General features: G+C 41.3%; 1 protein-coding gene across 2 annotated transcripts; it reads left to right on the forward strand.

Annotated features, from left to right (window-relative positions):
• Nucleotides 1-5,952: 5,952 nt before the first annotated feature.
• Nucleotides 5,953-24,549, forward strand: LOC106590260 (phosphoenolpyruvate carboxykinase 2 (mitochondrial)). Of its 2 annotated transcripts, none has more exons than XM_014181075.3 (10): nt 5,953-6,098; nt 15,965-16,177; nt 16,547-16,731; nt 18,650-18,856; nt 20,509-20,696; nt 21,062-21,224; nt 21,521-21,736; nt 22,608-22,745; nt 23,060-23,155; nt 23,372-24,549. In XM_014181075.3, the coding sequence occupies exons 1-10, from the start codon at nt 6,028-6,030 to the stop codon at nt 23,848-23,850; spliced, it is 1,956 nt and encodes a 651-aa protein (XP_014036550.3). In that variant the 5' UTR covers nt 5,953-6,027; the 3' UTR covers nt 23,851-24,549. The 2 variants fall into 2 exon arrangements, with proteins under 2 accessions (XP_014036550.3, XP_014036551.3); XM_014181076.3 differs by lacking the exon at nt 5,953-6,098 and adding an exon at nt 7,959-8,548.
• Nucleotides 24,550-24,809: the final 260 nt, after the last annotated feature.

Here is a 24,809-nt window from a genome sequence, read left to right on the forward strand (position 1 = left end):
ACTCTGTACGTAAATCCGTGCCTGTCCATTTAGTATATGTTACGTTTCGTATGGTATGTATTAATTTGTGGATGTCCATCACCCATTTCATATGATATGTTACAAATTACAATTAGTATTATACACTGAACAAAAATATAAACTCAACATGCAACAATTTCAAATATTTTACAGAGTTACTGTTCATATCAGTAAGTCAGTCAATTTAAATAAATTAATTAGGTTCTAAGCTATGGATTTCACATGACTGGGAATACAGATAGGCATCTGTTGGTCACAGACACTACGGTCTTGCAGTCAGGTCAAGAACGTGGTGAGGACGATGAGCACGCAGATGAGCTTACTTGAGATGGTTTCTGACAGTTTGTGCAGAAATTCTTCAGTTGTGCAAACCCACAGTTTCATCAGCTGTTCGGGTGGCTGGTCTCAGACGATCCAACAGGTGAAGAAGACAGATGTGGAGATCCTGGACTGGCATGGTTACACTTGGTCTGCAGTTGTGAGGCCACTTGAACGTACTGCCAAATTCTCTAAAACAACATTGGAGGTGGCTTATGGTAAAGAAATTAACATTCAATTATCTGGCAACAGCTCTGGTGGACATTCCAGCAGTCAGCATGCCAATTGCACGCTCCTTCAAAAGTTGAGACATCTGTGGCGTGTTGTGTGACAAACGTCCCATTTTAGAGTGGCCTTTTATTGTCCCCAGCACAAGGTGCACCTGTGTTTAATCAGCTTCTTGATATGTCAGATGGATGGATTATCTTGGCAAAGGATAAATGCTTACTAACAGGGATGTAAACAAATGTGTGCACAACATTTGAGAGAAAAAATGCTTTTTGTGGATATGGAAAATGTCTGAGACCTTTAATTTCAGCTCATGAAACATGGGACCAACACTTTAAATGTTGCGTTTATATTTTTGTTCAGTATATGTTACGTATTTTCAAAATGTAGGATATGTTACGAATTCTAGCTAGGTGGCTAACGTTAGCGCTAGCTAGGCTAGGAGTTAGGGGTTAGGGTTAAGTTTAGGAATTAGGTTAAGGTTAGGGTTAGGGGAAACGTTAGCTAAAAGGGTTAGGGGAAGGGTTAGCTAACATGCTAAGTAGTGGCAAAGTACCTAAAAAGTAGTAAGTAGCTGAAAAGTTGCTAATTAGCTAAAATCTTAAATGGAGTGTCTTGGATTTATGTACAGAATAATAAGAAATGCTCTGAAACCAGGCTGCACTGTATTTAATGTTTTTAGCTCTACAGTAAGCACTGCTGGAGGCTGCTGAAATGTATTACCTAGTGCTGGGTCTGAGCGTAGAATATCCCAATGTTTTTGATGATGCCTAGTAGTTCTGGACTTTGCAGGGTGTAGGTAGTGATCAGTTGAATGGAGGGTCTAGCTCTAGGGCTTCTGGGCTTGCTCAGTAGTTGTGCTCTAGGAACATCTTTGAGATGGTTATAAAAAAGGGTTCTATGTTTGCTTCATATATGGCACCCCTTACGGTTCTAGAACTGAAATTGGTTCCATATAGAACCCTTTAAGGAACCCAAGGGTACCATATATGAAGCAACATAGAACCACTTTTCCAGAACCTTTTTTTCTAAGAGTGTAGCTACAATTGTTATTGACAAAAAAGTGTTATCTAGAACCTAAAAGGGTTATGAGGCTGTCCACATAGGAGAACACCTTGGAGAAACCTTTTTGGTTTCAGGTAGAACCCGTTTGGGTTCCTTGTACAACCCTTTTCACTGAGAGTTCTACATTGAACCTAAAAGGGTTCTCCTATGGGGACAGCTGAAGAACCCTTTCGGAACCATTTTTTCTAAGAGTGTATTCAAACATGTTTGTGGGAGCATATCAGTTTTGCAGACATCCAGTATTTACCCTACAGAACGATGAGACAAGACCAGAAATGTATACCAGGCAACAGTGATTACGACCCCCTCTCTGCTCCAGGCCTCCAATAAAGCATCAGCAGTTTAGTTACTTATCATATAGGACTGTATTGGCTGAGGGTCCTTGTTTTGCTATGGTGTGTTGCAATGATGGAATTATCTAATTTGGCTGACATTCATAATCAATTTCAGTCCAAGGAGAAAGATGCAAACCATTACAAGCACACAAGGAAATTCCTTGAAAATGTCTTGAATTTTCTCTTGGTTATGTACTTAACGTCTACACTGAGTGTACAAAACATTAGGAACACCTTCCTAATATTGAGTTGCACCCCCTTTTGACCTCAGAACAGCCTCAATTCGTTGGGGCATGGGCTCTACAAGGTGTCAAAATCATTCCAAAGGGATGCTGGCCCATGTTGACTCCAATGCTTCCCACATTCCGAGGCTCCGAGTGGCGCAGCGGTCTAAGGCACTGCATCTCAGTGCTAGAGGCATCACTACAGACCCTGGTTTGATCCTGTGCTGTATCACAACTGGCTGTGATTGGGAGTCCCATAGGGCGGCGCACAATTGGCCCAGTGTCGACCAGGTAAGGGGAGGATTTGGTCGGGGTTGGCCGTCATTGTAAAATAAGAATTTGTTCTTGCCTAGTCAAATAAATAATAATAACTGTGTCAAGTTGGCTGGATGTCCTTTGGGTGGTGGCCCATTCTTAATACACACGGGAAACTGGTGAGTGTGAAAAAGCCAGCAGCGTTGCAGTTCTTGACATAGTCAAACCGATGCGCCTGGCACCTACTACCATACCCTGTTCAAAGACATTTAAGTATTTTGTCTTACCCATTCACCCTCTGAATGCCACACATATACAATCCATGTCTCAATTGTCTCAAGGCTTAAAAATACTTTTTTAACCTGTCTCCTCCCCTTCATCTACACTGATTGAAGTGGATTTAACAAGTGACATCAATAAGGGATCATAGCTTTCACCTGGTTACTCTGTCATTGAAATAGCAGGTGTTCCTAATGTTCTGTCCACTCAGTGTATCTCCTTTCCTCTCCTTTCCTGGGCCAGAACATTTTGTTAGACTTTGTGATGCATTTAATCCAAAGGGCAAAAGTCACCTTGAAGTGTTTGCGAAACCATTAATTATTGATTGATGTGATTGAGTGAGTGATTCAAACTTGAGTTGTTTTTCACTTTTGCCTAATTGCGAAATATACTGACCAAAGGTCTTTCCTCAATGGATGACAGATGAGAAAGGGGAGGGGAGCATTTAGGAGAGAAACAAAGGGGAGTGGCAAAGGTTGACTGACATGTTAATATAAGTTGTGTTCTGTACCATAAACGTGTTCAATGAAATAGTATACCTTCAAACAAAAAATGCAATTCTGAATCAAGTTTAATTATTGACACATTAGTCACGTTATGAAAGTACAAGCATCAAGAATTATTGTTTGATTCTCAGCCCAATAGTTTTCCTTTTGGTTCAAAACAAAAGGCAAACATTAAAAAAATATTTCAACCAAACCAGATTCATAATAGCATTCTCTGCCTTCTCTCTTTGAATGTGTATTTGAAGATGACATTTGAGTTTCTTTCCTGGTTCTGTGACCTGATTTGAGAATGCAAACAAATGAACAACAGACATTCCTTGGCCTGACCAGGGTCTGGTTGAGACTTTACTTGTTGCAGTTGTTGATCCCATATCAGCCTACATGTAACCTCCTATGATGGGCCTCTTTAGGCCTCGCTCATGGACTCTCAATGTAAGATAAGAGGAGTGTATTAGCCCACACTGCAACCATTACTTGAGCTTCAAATGCCTTTTTTTTGCCAGCAGCAGCATTTCTGAATGTTCTCTTTGATAACTGAGGACTGCATCTGTAGGCGGTTGAGTGAGTGCATTAATTCAAAATGTGCGTGGTGTTCTCCACGTGCCTGAAAAGCATATGGCTGCTGATTCTGCAGGCCATTTCACTGTTTACAGGCTGAAGTTTAACCAGAGGCACTGTGGAATTTTCTTACTTTGACCCCTGTCTACCCACCTGTCAGTCTCTCTCTCTTTGTCCATACAATGTCCCCTCCCCCTTCATGTTTTCCTATCTCCTTCTGTCTCTAACTTGGAAACATTAACAGGAAATGTGCAATTTGCATCATTCTCAGACAATGCATTGCAGATTCTGAAAAAGGAGACAATACTTTTGTGGACAGAACTGGTTGCAGTTCAGGCCTACTACACTTTGAAAAAGAAAAAAAAACATAATGGTATAACGGATAGAAATTACCTGAAGATGAATCTCATGTACAGTGCCTTCGGAAAGTATTCAGACCCCTTGACTTTTTCCACATTTTGTTAGATTACAGCCTTATTTTAAAATGGATTAAATGTTTTTCCCCCCTCATCACTCTACACACAATACCCCATGATGACAAAGCAATAACAGGATTTTAGAAATGTTTGCTAATTTAATAAGAAACTGAAATATCACATTTACATAAGTATTCAGACCCTTTACTCAGTACTTTGTTGAAGCACCTTTGAGTGAGATTACAGCCTCAAGTCTTATTGGGGATAAAAATAGGGTTTGAGATAGTTTTTGAACAAAATTATTTCAAATAGTTTTCATTGTTGGACATAAGACTAAAATCACCAGGAATACAGCTCAAAGTGATTTTCCCAAGTATTCCCATGCATAAATAGGGGCACATGTGACTTCTTATCCCAATCTGGGGCGGCAGGTAGCCTAGTGGTTAGAGCGTTGGTCTAGTAACTGAAAGGTTGCAAGATCGCATCCCCGAGCTGACAAGGTGAAAAGTTGTCGTTCTTCCCCTGAACAAGGCAGTTAACCCACTGTTCCTAGGCCGTCATTGAAAATAAGAATTTGTTCTTAACTGACTTGACTAGTTAAATACAGATTAATCAAAGTTTGAAATTATTCTGTTATGTCAAATACTAAACTCAGAAAAAAAAGAAACGTCCCTTTTTCAAAACCCTGTCTTTCAAAGATAATTCGTAAAAATCCAAATAACTTCACAGATCTTCATTGTAAAGGGTTTAAACACTGTTTCACCATGCTTGTTCAATGAGCCATAAACAATTAATGAACATGCACCTGTGGAACGGTCGTTAAGACACTAACAGCTTACAGACGGTAGGCAATTAAGGTCACAGTTATGAAAACTTAGGACACTAAAGAGGCCTTTCTACTGACTGAAAAACACCAAAAGAAAGATGCCCAGGGTCCCTGCTTATCTGTGTGAACGTGCCTTAGGCATGCTGCAAGGAGGCATGAGGACTGCAGATGTGGCTAGGGTAATAAAATGCAATGTCCGTACTGTGAGACGCCTAAGACAGTGCTACAGGGAGACAGGACAGACAGCTGATCGTCCTCGCAGTGGCAGACCACGTGTAACAACACCTGCACAGGATCGGTACATCCGAACATCACACCTGCGGGACAGTTACAGGATGGCAACAACAACTGCCCAAGTTACACCAGGAACGCACAATCCCTCCATCAGTGCTCAGAATTGCAAAAGGGTTTCTAATGATCAATTAGCCTTTTAAAATGATAAACTTGGATTAGCTAACACAAGGTGCCATTGGAACACAGGAGTGATGGTTGCTGATAATGGGAATCTGTACGCCTATGTAGATATTCCATAAAAAAGCTGCTGTTTCCAGCTACAATAGTAATTTACAACATTAACAATGTCTACACTGTATTTCTGATACATTTTATGTTATTTTAATAGACAAAAAATTGTATTTTCTTTCAGAAACAAGGACATTTCTAAGTGACCCCAAACTTTTGAACGGTAGTGTATGTTCTGGCCTTAAGGAAAAATCGGCAGACAGCTGAATGTAATTTGGGACCCCTGGTCTATTTGAATGCAGCTGCCACTGTATTGAAACCATTGGACGCGGTTTATCATAGCGCATTGCTCTTTATTATGGGCAATAGGCTCAGTACACATCATTGCATTTTGTAACAGAAAGTAGGCTGGCCCTCATTGAAGTCTCGTAGATCGATGCACTGCGCTCTTTTTGTCTATAACGCCCTAGGTTAATAAAGCCCTCTTGCATAAACTTCCACCATACCTTACAGTACCTCATTGTTAACCTTCAGATGTATAAATTACCAGACCCGGACTCAGGGATCGCTAACCCTGGAGATCCCTTCAATCTCCACCGAGTTAGGTAAATCTGCTTGAAGTTTTTTTGCGCCTCATGGGGAACGATCTCCTAAAGTCCTTAAAGTTGGTGCCTCTAGGGTAATTCCGGTGGATGTTAGAGGGCCTTTTTACTGAAGAATATGTTTATTTCATATGATTGTGTTTTGCTTTTCGTGTTTTGTTTTTCATGTATAGTGTAATTGTTGTTTATTGATGTGTTCATGCAGGGCTCATCTGCTAAAGAGACCGTGGTCTCCGCATGACCCCCTGCTGAAATTAAAGGTTAACAATAACAAAAAAGATTGGTTATGGCGTTATCTGTCCATAACTCAGGTGTCAATCATGATGGCATAGCCTAGGTAATTTGTTAGGCCCATGTATCTTACAGGTTGGCATATGCTGTGCTTCATTTGTAAATCGGTTTGTTGCTGGAACAAAAAGTGAGCGTGAGAGGGGGATGACATTGGGAGCTCTGAGGTACCGGAACCGTTATACTAAATCATTGCATGCACATCATGACATTTGCGTAGTTGAAACCTTTTCTGTGACCTAGGGTCCGGGAAATGTTTGGTCTTTTATAAACGCATTTCATGCAATTCTACGTCATTTTACATGACTGAAGACTTCGGCATAATCTTGTTTTAATGCTGGCAAAACAACTGGGAACTCGGAGCTGTGAAATCTCCAACTTCTGATTTTACTGCGTTCAAGACGACTGGGAAATATCCTAACTGGGAAAATTGATTTTGAACGGTCATCCAACTCGGAATTCCAAGTGGGGAACTCTGGCCTCTTTCTAGAGCTCCGACTTTCCAACCAGTTGTCCTGAAAGCACCATAATACTGCATGATCGTAAATGACAGGCTACTTTGACACTGACAAACTGAGCTCAATGAAAACGACCCTGTCTTGAATCCATCAATAGCCTATGTGTGTGGAGACGTATTAAATGCTACAATATAAGGAGGAAATTATAATCCTAAAAATGCTTTCTAGTTTCACTGACTCACCCAATGATGCACATCTCACTGCCTAGTGACGGCATATGTGCTCCGTTCTGCGCCACACTCCTCTTACACTCTCCCTCTCTCTTGTTTTACTTTGTAAAACAATATTTGGAAGTTGGTCAACTGTTTTGGTAACCTACAATTGACAGATTAGACTGAGAGTCTTCTCAGCAGGAGCCATATGCTTTCCAACCTGAGTTTTCCCGCGATTGTAGACTATTTGAAACATTGCGAAAGGCCTGTTTTTTCTGCATGCTGTTTGTTCACTGAGATATTTTCCGCGCGTTTTGACTGCAGGCCTTACGGTGTTATTGGGTTACTCTCCACAGCTAGCCATTTTTTTCAATACATTCTTTATTGAGGGGGGGTTAACGAAGAGGCAACTCGAATGAACTTTGATCGCGTTTATTATAATCTACTTTACGTTGCAAAAAGTTACAATAATTTTTCATGCCACGAGAGGTACCGGTTCCGGAACGAAACAGGCCAAAACAGAGAGGTGGATGATCCTGTTCGGACAGAATCCTGCTAAACCTAAGCACTGGATATGTCGCGGGTGTAATAACGCAGTTATGCCTACTATTTTATGCCCATTATAAATAACACTTTTGGATTGCCCGCATCTAGACCATCTGGGTCAAGAGAATTTCAATAGCCAGTTGTCATTATGAGACATCCTTCCGCTGTACTACTTTTTCAACGACTTTGCATTTATTCAGCTGACTCTTCACGTCCCTTTCGAGCACAACCCAAAAGTGGACAACTATCTTCCAAAACATTTGATTCTCCATCCATATGCCGTACGTGCCAGTCACCACGGTGGCTGTTCTGTCTTGGCTGATACAGAAACGTCAGAACTTGCATCAGCCGGTAGAGGCGTTTTTGTTGCATGGGCTGTAAACAGTGGATATGTACAGTAGGAGCAGGGACAGGATAAGATAGTTGTATGAAATGATCTACTTTGTTTTTCCTGTTTGCAGTGTTATAGAAAACAAACAAGTTTAACATGAGAGACACCACTCAGACCTATTTGTTTTCAGACAGTCCTGTTTAATAGCCTAACCTTTGCTGAACGGACAGCGTTATCAATAGCCAAGACTACTGCTGGATTACTTGACGAAAGAAATATACATTTAGCTTGGTGTATATATGCAATCGGTAGGCTATTTGTTTGCATTGAAGTTATCAGGCATCGTCAATAGGCTGCTGTTTGGACAACGAAGCGCAGAACCTGGATCAAGGCGTATGCCTCTCCGATAAGTTACACGTGTTGCAAAGTACAAGGTTCTCTCGTTGCTCATTAGCCTACACCAGGTTACCTCAACATAGGAGTTATTTTTCATAGGCCAATACGATATGAGTTGTGGCTGGTCCTAAAGCGCACACGTCTCTCCTCTTTTTGTAAAGATATCTATTTAATTTTCATATTTTACAAGATGTCGTGTCTTTTGCTTGGAGTTATCAGAAGGTGAGTATCTAGCATATTGCAATTTGAAACTTATTATTTCCGTATTGACTAACCATGGCACAGTATGCTGTACATAGTGTATTCGATGTCTATTTGAACTGTTCCCAGCCTTGCTACATTTAAAATGTTGCAACTGCAGTAGGCAAATTATTAAATGGTGATGATGGTATAAAATGAGTTGTCATGAATTAGTAATATCACTATAGTGGATAGGATACTTTTACCAGTTATCTCAATTTCGCTCATGATATGGCTGTTGGCAGCAATCCTATGTAAACATCCTTATGATGATAGGGTATACATTTATGATGGAAAACTCAGGGAATATCAAAGATGCATTGTAACCAAATGTTAAGGACACATAAACTAGAGATTACATCTCCGTAAAGTTAGGATTAAATATCCTCATTGTTGAATGGAAAGTCATATTGAAGACTATGCAAGGCACTGCCATTCATCTCCAACTTGATTGTCAATTGTTGTTAAATTGACAGTCTTGTTTTAAAATGATCAGAGGAAAGAATAAGTCCAAGCTAGCCAATGAGTAGTCATTCCACCTCAAAAAGCACAAGAAAGAGGATTTCGACACACACCATCTCAGATCTCAGGCTTTTGACCATTTTATTGGATTCCTCATGTCTTACTCAATGGTAGGATTAAGTTTGGTCCAAATCAGATGTTGGGTACTATAATTTGTTGAATATTATGTGAATCCTATAAATTCAAAGGTACAATTTGAGTGCCATCAAATAGTTTATTTCTCATAAATCAAATTAAATTTCAACAAAATAATGGTTCAGGAATGCTAATCTTATCTGTTTCTAACTGCAGAAATGATTTCAAAACAATCTGAGATGGTGGGTGTAATGGCTTGCTGAAATGACATGGAATGACCCCAATGTCACTGAACTATAAAGAAAGATCTTAATAGAAAATGCCACAGACATATAGCACAGCACACACAACTTTGTGCGTCTTGGTTTGTGTCTGACCGATTTGGCGGTACACAAACCTGACCGGACAGATTTCAAAAGTTGTTCGCCTCTGAGATAGAAAATGACGGACAGAATTTCAAGATCCTATTGCTTTGAATCTCTGTCATTCCACTTTCTCTTCACCACTCTTTCTCTAGGCTGTTTGGTGACGTCACACAGAGACTAACAAGTATGTGAGCAGTCTTGAGTGCATCTTGCCTTACTTTTCAGAGTGAACTGCATGACACTGTCAGTCTTACAAACTTGAGAGGGTTCTATGTGTGTGTGTGTGTGTGTGTTGAAACAGCATCATAGTGAATTCGAGATTGTCAGGATTTGTGTAGCCGCCTGACATAGAAGTTTCAATGCCTTACTTCTGCATGTCTATGTGTTATGAAATATGTTTTTCTGTATGTAGGTTGCATGTGATATGTGCATTTCTGCTCAGTTCCTGAAAATGCACTATGGACCAAGTTATTAACATTCAATTTGGGGGGAGTGTGGGTGTGACTGTGTGTGGTGCACAGTGATTGGTCTACATTTTTGGAGGTGTGTTGCATTGTCCTTGTGGAAATGAGACTAAGCAAAGCCCAGCTGGAACCCAAAGAGAGGGCCACAGGGGTTGAGAAATTATACATTTTCATGGCTATCTTTGTTCTCGCATTTCTCCCTGACTAGGCCCTATTCCCACTACGAGATCTGAAGGAGAGTCTGAGGAGCGTGGTGGCTAAAGATAATTCTACTTTTCAATTCACATTACATCCTTGCCTTACCTTTAGTTTTCGCTGGCAAAGCAACATTCTTGGTCCACAGCTCAAATTGACTGTAAATATCACAGTAGTCACAAGCAATGTTCCCTCTTTTTTGTTGTTGTTGTCACTGAACAAACTTCCGTTCTGCTGAGTGCAAACTTGAACGTTGTGAGAATTCTGTGTAACTTCCGGGGCACATTTACTGTGAACACTGAGGCTGTACCCGCTTTAAGTAATTTTTAACAGTGTTCAAGTAGGCTACTGTGGCTATTTGATCATAATGTAGGCCTACCAGAGTGGCCTACCATAAAAAACTATGGAGAAAATGCGTCCCATAACATTTTAACATGGAAATAGTTGTTCTATCGTTCAGCCTACAGAGCCGGCCAATGCGTGGTGTTCAATGTAGGCCTACATTCCATGCGAATTTTGAAAAAACATGCAGGGCGTGACATTAACTTGTTTATCCACTTGTCATTCAGACAAGGATGTGACTGAAAATATTGTTTCAAAATAAAATGCATAAATATTCTCATACCATTATTACAGAGAATCATCCAAATTATGCTACCCTCTGCCTATTGGCTACTTAGCTTATTTTAGCCTGTCTCAAAATACAACACTGCCCCTTTAAGACAAAAAAAGCTCTTTACCTGACTCGCTTTTCAAAGATGTCAAGAAATGCACATGTTTTGTGCTCATGTTTTGTGCCATTGCTGACTACAAATTAGCTATAACTGGGCTAATAACTCACTAACTAGCAAAGGAAATGTACAAATGTGCACAAGTCGCAACATGTACACTACCGTTGAAAAGTTTGGGGTCACTTAGAAATGTCCTTGTTTTTGAAAGAAAAGCACTTGTTTGGTCCATTAAATTAACATCAAATTGATCAGAAATCCAGTGTAGACATTGTTAATGTTGTAAATTACTATTGTAGCTGGAAACGGCTGATTTTTAATGGAATATCTACAGGCTATTCCATGCAAGAAATGTAATGAAGCTGCCAGTTGAGGACTTGTGAGGCGTCTGTTTCTCAAACCAGACACTCTAATGTACTTGTCCTCTTGCTCAGTTGTGCACCGGGGCCTCCCACTCCTCTTTATATTCTGGTTAGAGCCAGTTTGCGCTGTTCTGTAATGGGAGTAGTACACAGCGTTGTACGAGATCTTCAGTTTCTTGCCAATTTCTCGCATGGAATAGCCTTCATTTCTCAGAACAAAAATAGACTCACGAGTTTCAGAAGAAAGGTCTTTGTTTCTGGCCATTTTGAGCCTGTAATCAAACCCACAAATGCTGATGCTCCAGATACTCAACTAGTTTAAGAAGGCCAGTTTTATTGCTTCTTTAATCAGGACAACAGATTTCTTTGTTTAATTGCAAAAGGGTTTTCTAATGATCAGTTAGCCTTTTAAAATGATAAACTTGGATTAGCTAAAACAACATGCCATTGGAACACAGGTGTGATGGTTACTGATAATGGGCCTCTGTACGCCTATGTAGATATTCCATAAAAAATCAGCCGTTTCCAGCTACAATAGTCATTTACAACATTAACAATGTCTATACTGGATTTCTGATCAATCTGAAGTTATTTTAATGGACAATTTTTTTGTTGCTTTTCTTTCAAAAACAAGCACATTTCTAAGTGACCCCACACTTTTGAACGGTACTGTAGCTCTTGCTTTTATCTTAAAACAAGCTCATCTACTCACGACCGCTCATGCTGTAAACACAGTCAAGTTCAAAGTGAATGGCAGTGATGTAAAAAGTATCCAATTATCATACTTGAGTAAAAGTTAAGATACCTTAATAGAAAATGGCTTAAGTGAAAGTCACCCAGTAAAATACTACTTGAATAAAAGTCTAAAAGTATTTGGTTTTAAATATACTTAAGTATCGAAAGTAAATGTACTTGCTAAAATATACTTAAGTATCAAAAGTAAAAGTATAACTAATTTCACATTCCTTATATTAAGCAAACCAGACAGCACAGTTTTCTTGTTTTAAAATGTACAGATAGCCAGGGGCACTCTCCAACACTCCGACATCATTTACAAACAAAGCATTTATGTTTAGTGAGTCTGTCAGATCAGAGGCAGTAGGGGTGACCAGGGATGTTCTCTTGATAAGTGTGTGAATTGGACCATTTTCCTGTTCTGCTAAGCATTCAAAATGTAACAAGTACTTTTGGGTCTCAGGAAAAATGTATGGCGTAAAAAGTACATTATTTTCTTTAGGAATGTTGTGGAGTAAAAGTTGGCAAAAATATAAATAGTAAAGTAAAGTACAAATACCCCAAAAAACGACTTAAGTAGTACTTTAAAGTATTTGTACTTAAGTACTTTACACCACTGGTGAATGGTACAAATCCATATATGGCAATGGTCTGTTTGCATATATTGGCCTACTGCAGCTCTGATTGGCTTTGACACACTTGTCTGTGTAGAGTATGGGCCTGAGTCGCCTGTCAATGCAATAGAATCCTACTCCGATGCGTTTTGCCTAGAACAAAACCTCTTGCATAGTTAGTTTTGCATACTAAATCTTGTATAGTTCGTTTTGTTTCGGTATGTTGCATTGAAAGTGGCTAATATTGCGTTGATTCGATCACAATTCCCACAGTAAAGGGAAACATTGATAGTGTTAACTAATGGGGAAAACTCTAGAAAGTTGAGTGAAGTTCAATCTAATGCAACCAAACCATATTACACTCTTGAATAATGCAACAATTCACAAGCATGTGTGTGCAGACAGTTAAAGGGTTTATTTTCTTGTCTGTAGGCTACACTCATTACCTTTTAGTTTCAAGGCAAAAGCACAGAGTTGCTATAACAGCATGTCTTCATCAAGTAACGTTAGCCTATCAAAAAGGAACTATTAACCCTTTCATACGAATATAAAAGTGCATTAGGCCTATCTTACAACATTTCAACAAACCACGCTTCATTTTTATTAATATCATGCAAGTCATTTTATGTGGTATAAGCAAATTGTGACTGAAAACTTGGGTATAAGTGAATTCGCCCAAAGAAGTGTTTTATATTGAAGCACATACCACCACCCAAATGTTTTTTATAAAATGCAATTCGTAACATATCATACATAGGTATGGTGAGCTACATTGAAAAATTACACAAGCAGATTTCTACAGAAGTGCTGCTATGGTACTTGTAGTGGAAGCTGGGACTTTTGCCATACCCTTAAATGGAAACATGTTGCGCTTATACAATACATACGAGCACATGTTATATGTTGAGCACAGTCCTCCCTTTACCTTATAAATCTACCATGGCAATCTGTCAAAAGTGGGGGATGGATAAAGAGGACTGATGGGGCGGCAGAGAGAGAGAGAGAGAGAGAGAGAGAGAGAGAGGGCAGGAGGATGAAATAAGCTATCAAAGGTCAAAGGTGAAACGGAGGAGAGGGAGACCTTTGAAAAGTAAGAAAAGAGGAAGAAAGTTTAAACCAGGGTTCCCCAACTGACGACATGTGTGCCGAATTTGGCCCACTGGTGGTTTTATTTGGCCCCCAAGTTTTCTGAGCAAAATATATATTATTTTATTCATTTTTATTTTCATTGTTGGACATACATAAAACACTGTAAAAACACCAGGAAATCAGCTCCAAGTTATTTACATTTTGAAAATCTGTTCTCAAGAATTCCCAAGCATTATAGCGAGAATGTATAGAAATGTAAGCAAGGTTTGAAATTATGAAATTTTAGTCAAATATTATATCTGTTTGGGCTTCTTGCGGTCAATTTGCAGTCTACAAATGATATGTAATTATGTTCCGGACCCCTGACCATCTGCTCAAGAAAAGAAATCACCCCTTGGCTGAATCTAGTTGATGATCCCTGGTTTAATGGAAAAAGAGAAACCAACCTCCACTCACTCTTGGCTCCCTAATTCTTATTTACTGTGAGTTAAGTTATAGACAGACGCTCAAGTGATTACTCTAACAATTGGGCTCAACATGAAAGGACAAAAGCTCCTACAGTATGTACTCAATAGATGTTCAGTAGTCTGCTTGCAGTGACCTGTTCCTGAGAATGGCAATCTACACAGAGGAAAGGGTGGAAAGCCTAACAGTTCTCCTCTTATGGTTCATTTTTTGTATTCTTGCTTGCTCTCTCTTTTCCTGCTCAGTACTTTGTGGGCAAAAGGTCTCTCTCTCCTTCCCTCCCAGTCTGAAGTTTCTCAATACACACATCTGGTCGACTGCATGCAGAAATGAATTACTTATAATAGACTTCATAAACTGGAGAAGATCTAAGATGACTTCTCATCACATAAATGGTTAAACAGTGTTTAAACAATACTTGTTCCCTGTGACATTGGGCACTTTCCCATCAACAACAATCTATATTCTCAGTTTGCACCTAGGACACTGGGCAGCCTTTAACCCTTCCTTTAGAAATGGCCGTTGTTTACACAGGAAGTTTAATGACACCCACAATGCAGCCAATTGGGACAGACTTTGTCAGCCCTTTTACCGGAACCTGTCTTTCACCTAGCAACCAAGGAAGAATAGTGTGATTTAAATTCTTAGCCAAATTAGTCAGTAGACCTAGCCATGAGTTGGAATGCAAGTCAAATTATGATGCAGCTCCTAGAGACGAAGAGGAAGCCAAACCAGCTCCAGAGGTTCCTAGACAAGTCAGTATAAAGAGTTATTTTGTATTTTTTTTTAACAAAGTTTCAATTGAAGAGTGCATCTGAGCACACATAGAATCCTCCTCAGACTTGTCTTTAAGTCAGACCATCAACCATCTCGCCTGGTGTTTCTAGTCAGCTAGCCAGAGCTCTCACACATGTTGTAACTGATTGTGTTTTAGCCTTGCTTGTGAACACTGTGCTGTTAACAAACAAAAGAAAGCCCCCCTACGTGCCACCACCATTATAAAGAGCTCTGAGCTAAAGTCTCAGGTTGCACTGCCCTTGGCTGTAGTTTGCATCCCAATGGCAACTTCCTGCTACTCAGTTATATAATTAAGGAGCCCAAGGAAGAGCAGGAAAGCCAAGCTGGTTAGGCATATGTCAGGGCTGTCGATGGCCTGTCCTCTTAAAAGTCATTTGAGTTTTAGGTCATAGTGATGTCTGTCTCGTGCAGATGATTAAATAATAGTGAACATGTATGGGTATTATTTGTTTCTAACCATACACCTGATAATGAAATGTTATTCTAGAATATGTTCAGAAGTAACACATTCACAGTGCTTGCCGGGGTTTAGGTAAAACAAAATTCCCAAGAATGTGTTTGGAGAAGAACCCAAGTCTACTCCTCAGTGACACTACATTAGTCGATTACCCCATTGCATTATTTACCTGTGGATTGCTCTAATACTAGCACTAATAGTAAGAATGTAGTGACACATTTTCCTGTAATCTACTCTCAATAGAATTGCATCCCTGAAACCATACTGAAGGGGTTGATTGTGCATCTTGCTACCCGGTATTTAAATGTTGTTCCTATTGTGTTGCCTATTTTAACACCAGATTTAAATTTGATATCCATTTGGGGCACATCTTGCGAGTTGCTAAATTATCATAGTATTGCTCGTCTTACAGCTGCTATCAGCCAGCAACCTAATATCATGTCTGTATGGTACAGTATGTTTGAATACAGTTCCTCCCCTGTAAACCTCTGTAACACACCCACTTCTACCTCCCTGTGTCTTGGTACAGACGGGTTGGCGTGGGGGCATCTGTGGGGGTCCGCTCCCTGGCCTCGATCCCCTCTCTGCCCCCAGCGGTGGCTGACTTTGTGAAGGGGGCGGTGGATGAGTGCAAGCCTGCCAATGTGTATGTGGTGACGGGGAGTGCAGAAGAGTCGGCCCACATCCTAGCTGGCCTGGAGAAGGAGGGCATGGTGAAGAAGCTACCGAAGTATGAGAACTGGTGAGTGCTGCTGTGATCACTGCTACACAGGTTTAGTAGGAATTTGGGTCTTTATGTCACAAAGCAGGTTAAGTTCACTAGTGATCTAAGTTAATGTAGAGCAGAATACATTACAAATATTCTGGTTAGTGAAGAATTCTTAAATTGAATGTACGTTATTTAGAGTACTAAGTCTGTCAAACAAAGTTATCTGTCTGACTCTGTAATATTAACCTGAAACAATTTCAATCATACATCAAAGAATCTCTTGGGTCACTTTTTCCACTGTGGCCCTTGAGATCAACAAAAGACTCCAGGCCTGTTATACTCATTGCCATAAAGAATTACAAGATCATTAATAGTCTGTTTATGGCTTTTCTCTCTGGGCAGCTGGCTGGCACGCACAGACCCCAAGGATGTGGCTCGCGTGGAGAGTAAGACGGTGATCGTCACCAAGAACCAGAGGGACACCATCCCCATCCCCGGTGAGGGGGCTAAGAGCCAGCTGGGCAGCTGGATGAGTGAGGGTGACTTCCAGAAGGCCAGGAAGGACCGCTTCCCAGGCTGCATGGCAGGTACTGTACTGTACACACCGTTCTACTCTGGGGCTTTCAGACAAGAGGTTTAACCTGTTGGGGATAGGGGGCAGTATTTGCACGGCCGGATAAAAAACGTACCCAATTTAATCTGGTTACTACTCCTGCCCAGTAACTAGAATATGCATATAATTGTTTGATTTGGATAGAAAACACCCTAAAGTTTCTAAAACTGTTTGAATGGTGTCTGTGAGTATAACAGAACTCATTTGGCAGGCCAAAACCTGAGAAGATTCCAAACAGGAAGCGCCCTCTCTGACCATTTCTTGGCCTTCTTTGTTATCTCTATCCAAAACAAAGGATCTCTGCTGTAACGTGACATTTTCTACGGCTCCCATAGGCTCTCAGAAGGCGCCAGAACGTTGAATGATGACTCTCCAGTCTCTGGCTGAAAAACAGTAGCGCATTTGGTAAGTGGTCGATCTGAGAACAATGAGACGGGTGCGTGCGTGCACGTGAAGAGTCCATTTTACTTTCTCTGTCTTTGAACGAAAACAATGACTCCCGGTCGGAATATTATCGCTTTTTTACGAGAAAAATCGCATAAAAATTGATTTTAAACAGCGTTTGACATGCTTCGAAGTACGGTAATGGAATATTTTGAAATGTTTTGTCACGAAACGCGCCGGGCGCGTCACCCTTCTTTACCCTTCGGATAGTGTCTTGAACGCACGAACAAAACGCCGCTATTTGGATATAACTATGGATTATTTGGAACCAAACCAACATTTGTTATTGAAGTAGAAGTCCTGGGAGTGCATTCTGACGAAGAACAGCAAAGGTAATCCAATTTTTCTCATAGTAAATCTGAGTTTGGTGAGTACCAAACTTGGTGGGTGTCAAAATAGCTAGCCTGTGATGGCCGGGCTATCTACTCAGAATATTGCAAAATGTGCTTTCACCGAAAAGCTATTTTAAAATCGGACACCGCGATTGTATAAAGGAGTTCTGTATCTATAATTCTTAAAATAATTGTTATGTTTTTTGTGAACGTTTATCGTGAGTAATTTAGTAAATTCACCGGAAGTGTTCGGTGGGAATGCTAGTCACATGCTAGTCACATGCTAATGTAAAAAGCTGGTTTTTGATATAAATATGAACTTGATTGAACAAAACATGCATGTATTGTATAACATAATGTCCTAGGAGGGTCATCTGATGAAGATCATCAAAGGTTAATGCTGCATTTAGCTGTGGTTTTGGTTTTTGTGACATTATATGCTAGCTTGAAAAATGGGTGTCTGATTATTTCTGTCTGGGTACTCTGCTGACATAATTTAATGTTTTGCTTTCGTTGTAAAGCCTTTTTGAAATCGGACAGTGTGGTTAGATTAACGAGAGTCTTGTCTTTAAAATGGTGTAAAATAGTCATATGTTTGAGAAATTGAAGTAATAGCATTTCTAAGGTATTTGAATATCGCGCCACGGGATTCCACTGGCTGTTGACTAGGGTGGGAGGTTAACACAACCTCTCTATAGTTTCAGCTGTCTGTATCAGTTGTCTGTAATGGACTGTCAGTCTTCATTCAAATTGGGTTTGTCACTTTTTTAAATGCCTATTTTTGCCTCACAGAAAACCGGCCTAAACCTCTAAAATAACTAGCTAAGGCGTCAGTGGCAAATGTTATAGTTGTCTATCAACGTTGTGTTATAATGTTACACTACTGAAGTCCAATTTGGACTAATTAGACTATTTAGACAGTAAGAGGGTCAAGAGTCATTAAATATCAAATGGTAGAGTTTAGGAATGAAGTGTGGGGTTTAATGAATCTCTGAAACAGTAACATTTTATTGAGACACCAAGGCTTTCAACTAGCCAACTGAGACTTGTCTGTAATGGGAAATGTCTAACACTCAATAAAAATGTTAATTACTTAATTTCCTCATTCTTCCTCAGGTCGAACCATGTATGTGATCCCTTTCAGTATGGGCCCGGTGGGCTCTCCGCTGTCTAAGTTTGGCGTGCAGGTGACGGACTCGCCCTACGTGGTGGCCAGCATGGGCATAATGACACGCATGGGCACCCCAGTCATGGACAAGCTGTCACAGGGGGCAGAGTTTGTGCGCTGCCAGCACTCCCTCGGGCAACCTCTCCCACTGAAAGGTACCACTGCCCAGAGACTCTCTCTCTATCCCCATCTTGTAAGTTATATCATAAACTTGGAAAACAACAACATTGTTGCATATCACGTACAGTCGAAGTCGGAAGTTTACATACACTTAGGTTGGAGTCATTAAAACTCGTTTTTCAACCACTCCACAAATTTCTTGTTGACAAACTATAGTTTTGGCAAGTCGGTTAGGACATCTACTTTGTGCATGACACAAGTAATATTTCCAACAATTGTTTACAGACAGATTATTTCGCTTATAATTCACTGTATCACAATTCCAGTGGGTCAGAAGTTTACAAACACTAAATTGACTGTGCCTTTAAACAGCTTGGAAAATTCCAGAAAATGATGTCATGGCTTTAGAAGCTTCTGATAGGCTAATTGACATCATATGAGTCAATTGGAGGTGTACCTGTGGATGTATTTCAAGGCCTACCTTCAAACTCAGTGTCTCTTTGCTTGACATCATGGGAAAATCAAAAGACTTCAGAAAAAAAATTGGAGAACTCCACAAGTCTGGTTCATCCTTGGAAGCAATTTCCAAACGCCTGAAGGACCGCGTTCATCTGTACAAACAATAGTACACAAGTATAAACACCATGGGACCACGCAGCCGTCATACCGCTCAGGAAGGAGACGCGTTCTGTCTCCTAGAGATGAATGTACTTTGGTGCGAGAAGTGCAAATCAATCCCAGAACAACAGCAAAGGACCTTGTGAAGATGCTGGAGAAAACAGGTACAAAAGTATCTATATCCACAGTAAAACGAGTCCTATATCGACATAACCTGAAAGGCCACTCAGCAAGGAAGAAGCTACTGCTCCAAAACAGCCATAAAAAAGCCAGACTATGGTTTGCAACTGCACATGGGGACAAAGATTGTACTTTTTTGGAGAAATGTCCTCTGGTCTGATGAAACAAATAAAAATGCTTGGCCATAAGGACCATCATTATGTTTGGAGGAAAAAGGGGGAGGCTTGGAAGCCGAAGAACACCATCCCAACCGTGAAGGACGGGGTGGCAGCATCATCTTTGCTGCAGGAGGGACTGGTGCACTTCACAAAATAGATTGCATCATGAGGATGGAAAATGATGTGGAGATATTGAAGCAACATCTCAAGACATCAGTCAGGATGTTAAAGCTTGGTCGCAAATGGGTCTTCCAAATGGACAATGACTTATTGTGGGAAGCTTGTGGAAGGCTACCTGAAACGTTTGACCAAAGTTAAGAAATTTAAAGGCAATGCTACCAAATACTAATTGAGTGTATGTAAACTTCTGACCCACTGGGAATGTGATGAAAGAAATAAAAGCTGAAATAAATCATTATCTCTACTATTATTCTGACATTTCACATTCTTAAAATAAAGTGGTGATCCTAACTGACCTAAGACAGGGAATTTTTACTAGGATGAAATGTCAGGAATTGTGAAACTGATTTTAAATGTATTTGGCTAAGGTGTATGTAAACTTCTGACTTCAACTGTATCCTACATAATTATACATGTTCAGCAGTATTCCGTTCACCATTTGCCTCACCTCATTTTGTCTTTCTCCATCTATTCCATCCCTTGCTTTCAAATCCACCCCTCCATCACCATCTTCCTCCCATGCTCCCCACCTCCTCCTCCGCTCCTCCCAGCTCCCCTGGTCAACTCGTGGCCGTGTAACCCAGAGAAGGTGCTGATCTCCCACCTGCCAGACACCAGGCAGATCCTGTCTTTCGGCAGCGGCTACGGAGGCAACTCCCTGCTGGGCAAGAAGTGCTTCGCTCTGCGGATCGCCTCGCGCATCGCCAAGGATGAGGGCTGGCTGGCCGAACACATGCTGGTGAGAACAGAGACCTGATAGGAGTGCACAGACAGGAATGTATTCCCTTTTTTTGAAGGGGTTCCAACAGGAATACTGTATCTTAGACATGAAGAGCAGACAGGGGTTGAAGACAGGGAACATAGTAATGAGTAAAAGAGTGAATTCTGTGCTGACCTGCGATATCAGGAGATGGGTTGCCAGATTCAAATCTGAGCATACTGTATGTGACACAGTCAGTGCCTCATGCAGTAGCAGTGAGTAGTTAGTCCCTTCTGATGTTCCTACATTACCGGAGAAACTGCCCAGTCAATGCAACACCTACCCTCTCTGAAAATATCTCCCTCTCTCTCGTTCTCTCTTTTCTGTCACTCCTCCCCCACTAGATCCTGGGCATCACCAATCCTCGGGGAGTGAAGCGTTACGTGGCGGCGGCGTTCCCAAGTGCTTGTGGGAAAACCAACCTGGCCATGATGAAGCCTGCGCTGCCTGGCTGGACTGTGGAGTGTGTGGGAGACGACATCGCCTGGATGAAGTTTGACAGCCAGGGTGAGGGGAGGGATGCACACTCAACACACACTCTGAGACTCCGAGCTTCTGTAGAGACAGTGACAGACTAGTAAAGGCTCAAACAGTAACACACTAGAGCATTCACACTCAAGTTATTAGTTTCATGGCCAGACAAATTGTACAACCCATTGCAACTATAACCAGCAACTCCCACTTGTCAAGTCCTTTCCCCTCCTTTTCTTAGAGAGGAAATGATTAAGTTGACTGCATCACTTCCTTCAAGGAACAAATCCATTAATGTATGTCTGTGACTCACCTTGTCCCTTTCTCCTCAGGTAAACTCAGGGCCATCAACCCAGAGAACGGTTTCTTCGGCGTGGCTCCTGGCACGTCCCTGAAGACCAACCCTCACGCCATGGCGACCATCGCCAAAAACACAGTGTTCACCAACGTGGGCGAGACCAGCAACGGAGGGGTATGGTGGGAGGGACTGGACCCCCCTGCTGCAGGGGTCTCCCTGACCGACTGGCACGGCAAATCCTGGAAAGCAGGTAGAGTTGACTGTAGTGTAGTGACTCACTGTAGTGGGGCTGCAGGTAGCCTAGTGGTTAGAGCGTTGGACTAGTAACCAAAAGGTTACAAGATCGAGTCCCCGAGCTGACAAGATGAAAATCTGTTGTTCTGCTCCTGAACAAGGAAGTTAACCCACTGTTCCTAGGCTGTCATTGAAAATAAGATTTTTTTCATAACTGACTTGCCTAGTTAAACAAAGGTAAAATAAAAAAAGAATGGTGGACAGGTAGAGTTGACCCACTGTAGTGTTAACAGTGGACAGGTCGAGTTGACCCACTGTAGTGTTAACAGTGGACAGGTAGAGTTGACCCACTGTAGTGTTAACAGTGGACAGGTAGAGTTGACCCACTGCAGTGTTAACAGTGGACAGGTAGAGTTGACCCACTGCAGTGTTAACAGTGGACAGGTAGAGTTGACCCACTGCAGTGTTAACAGTGGACAGGTAGAGTTGACCCACTGCAGTGTTAACAGTGGACAGGTAGAGTTGACCCACTGCAGTGTTAACAGTGGACAGGTAGAGTTGACCCACTGCAGTGTTAACAGTGCCTCGTGGAGACATGGTGTGACACTGTCCTTGTGTTGTCATTGGGTAGAAAGTACACAGTAACACTTCAGTAGAATGTCTGCTCATAAACTACTTATAGTTAGCCATTAGTAAACTCTTTGTAAATCACTACATAGCATGTATCCATGAATCTAGTAGCATTAAGAACAATTTAATTATGTTTCTATGTTATTTATATGCATACCATCAAATCAAATGTAGAAATGTTAATGTACTAGTACCCTCTAATTTCTATACAGTCAATGTTTTATTCTGTTAATAGTATTCTTTCTCTTCTTCCACAGGAGACTCTGCCCCGTGTGCCCACCCCAACTCCAGGTTCTGTACCCCGGCGGCCCAGTGTCCCATCATCGACCCCCAGTGGGAGAGTGACGAGGGCGTGCCCATCGATGCCATCATCTTTGGGGGCAGGAGGCCAGAGGGTGAGTGGCCTCTACTGATCCAATGACTGAAACACTGGTTTAGGAACTCATATACCACAGGAATAATATTATATTGTCATTGTATTCATGTAGTAGACACTCCTAATCAGCAAGCCTCTGGTGGTATATCCAGTGTTCCAATTATACCGTTTGGTTAATGTAACTGGAAAATAGATTATTCTGTATTATAACTGTTTTGAAATTGTATGTTCTAAAGTTCTTGCTCCCAGTGTGTCACTGTGGGACACTGTCACACTGTGGGACACTGTCACACTGTTGGCTATGTCCTGACCCCTGACCTCTCTGTTTCCCAGGTGTCCCACTGGTGTATGAGTCGTTTAGCTGGCGTCACGGTGTGTTTGTGGGAGCCTCTATGAGGTCTGAGGCCACAGCAGCTGCTGAGTACAAAGGTACAGTACCCCATAAACCTCATTAAAGAGCTTGTCATAGAATTACATTTGTTAGTTTGTAATTTAAGTGAATATGAACTGTCTATAAGGTGCAATGTAAAATTATAGAATAGAACAGGAAAAACATATCTAGGGCTAATATCCCCTGATTCCTCTCCAGCAGTGTCAATGTATAAAGCAATGACCTTTTGATTAAAACGATTTTCTTCTCCCCAGGCAAAGTTATCATGCATGACCCCTTCGCCATGCGCCCCTTCTTCGGCTACAACTTCGGTGACTACCTGGCCCACTGGCTCAGCATGGAGACCCGCAAGGCCCCCACCCACCTGCCCAAGATCTTCCACGTCAACTGGTTCCGTAAGGACCCCACGTCGGGCTCCTTCCTCTGGCCAGGCTTCGGGGACAATGCCCGCGTGCTAGAGTGGATCTTCAAGCGTTGCGGCCGCGAGAGGGAGGACGAGGCAGCAAAGAAGAGCCTGGTGGGCTGGGTGCCACAGGAGGGAGCCATCAACCTGCAGGGCCTGGGCAGCAAGGTGGACATGGGGGCCCTCTTCGACCTGCCCAAGGCCTTCTGGGAGAAGGAGACCCAGGAGCTGCGGGCGTACTTTACCCAGCAGGTGGGAGCCGACCTCCCCCAACAGGTGGAGGGAGAGCTGAAGGCTCTGGAGGACAGGGTCAGGAATGGAGAGGCATAGACCCAGATGAGTCGAAGAGAGAAAGTTTAGACTATTGGACATTACACTACACTTATGTTGCAATATGGTGGGGATGGGTAGGGTGGGGGGGTAAGAAAAAGTGACTGACAAACTGATTGCAGCTTGGGGGAAACTGCATTGAGTATATGTGGGTAGATGTAAAGCAAAGGTTCTAAATTGTAAGACAATACAATGATATGATGCGACTGCATCACTAATGAATGCAGTTCAGTCGCCACTCACTGTCAATGGATATTTGAGTAGAATCAATGTGTAGTACTGCCTTACTGACATCTTGCAATGAAGTACAAAGGCATTGGAAGTTTGTTTACAAGCTATTAGCCCAAATAATCATCTCTTATCATAAGGTTTAATATCCATATACATTTTAACATTTTGCAGAATATTAACGACATCTTTTGAAATGCACTGCTGGCCTCTCACTAGTCACTGAGATTACTGAATGGCCATTGGCTTGGAACATGTGGAGGAATTACATCTGATTGGCTCAGGGAAACCAAAACATTTTAACTGAATTCCATTGGGTGAAAGATTCGCAACTTGTATTGTCTTCAATAAAAATGCATGATTATGATATAATGTTTACGTTATGTTCAATATTGGACCAATAATACATTCAATGGAAATGTTATTTAAATGTTTTTATTTCAATGCAATTAATAAACAACCTCAATCTGCCTTAATTGTGTCTTTTGATCAACACTCAACATAAAAATGGACATGATAACTCTTAAAAAGATACATGGGCTGTATATAATATTATAAAGATAACTGTATTAAAGAAAAGGGAAACGGTGACCAATAGATTTGATCATCAGTCAGGCTATTTACACTTACTTCACCAACTTCCTGTCTTGATTCAAACCACTTTCTCCAGCTCATTTTGTGTCTCTCCTCATGCAATCAACCATTTAAATGTATTTATAGAGCCCTTTTTA

The sequence above is a fragment of the Salmo salar genome, chromosome 29 (assembly GCF_965601325.2).
Source record: "Salmo salar chromosome 29, fSalSal1, whole genome shotgun sequence".
Taxonomy (NCBI): Eukaryota; Metazoa; Chordata; class Actinopteri; order Salmoniformes; family Salmonidae; genus Salmo; species Salmo salar.

Excerpts from the sequence above, each read along its gene's own strand:
- LOC106590260 (XM_014181075.3), top strand. The coding sequence starts at position 6,028 with ATGTATAAATTACCAGACCCGGACTCAGGGATCGCTAACCCTGGAGAT. Across the intron at positions 16,732-18,649 it reads CTTCCCAGGCTGCATGGCAG|GTCGAACCATGTATGTGATC; the intron begins GTACTGTACTGT and ends ATTCTTCCTCAG. Across the intron at positions 18,857-20,508 it reads GCAACCTCTCCCACTGAAAG|CTCCCCTGGTCAACTCGTGG; the intron begins GTACCACTGCCC and ends CGCTCCTCCCAG.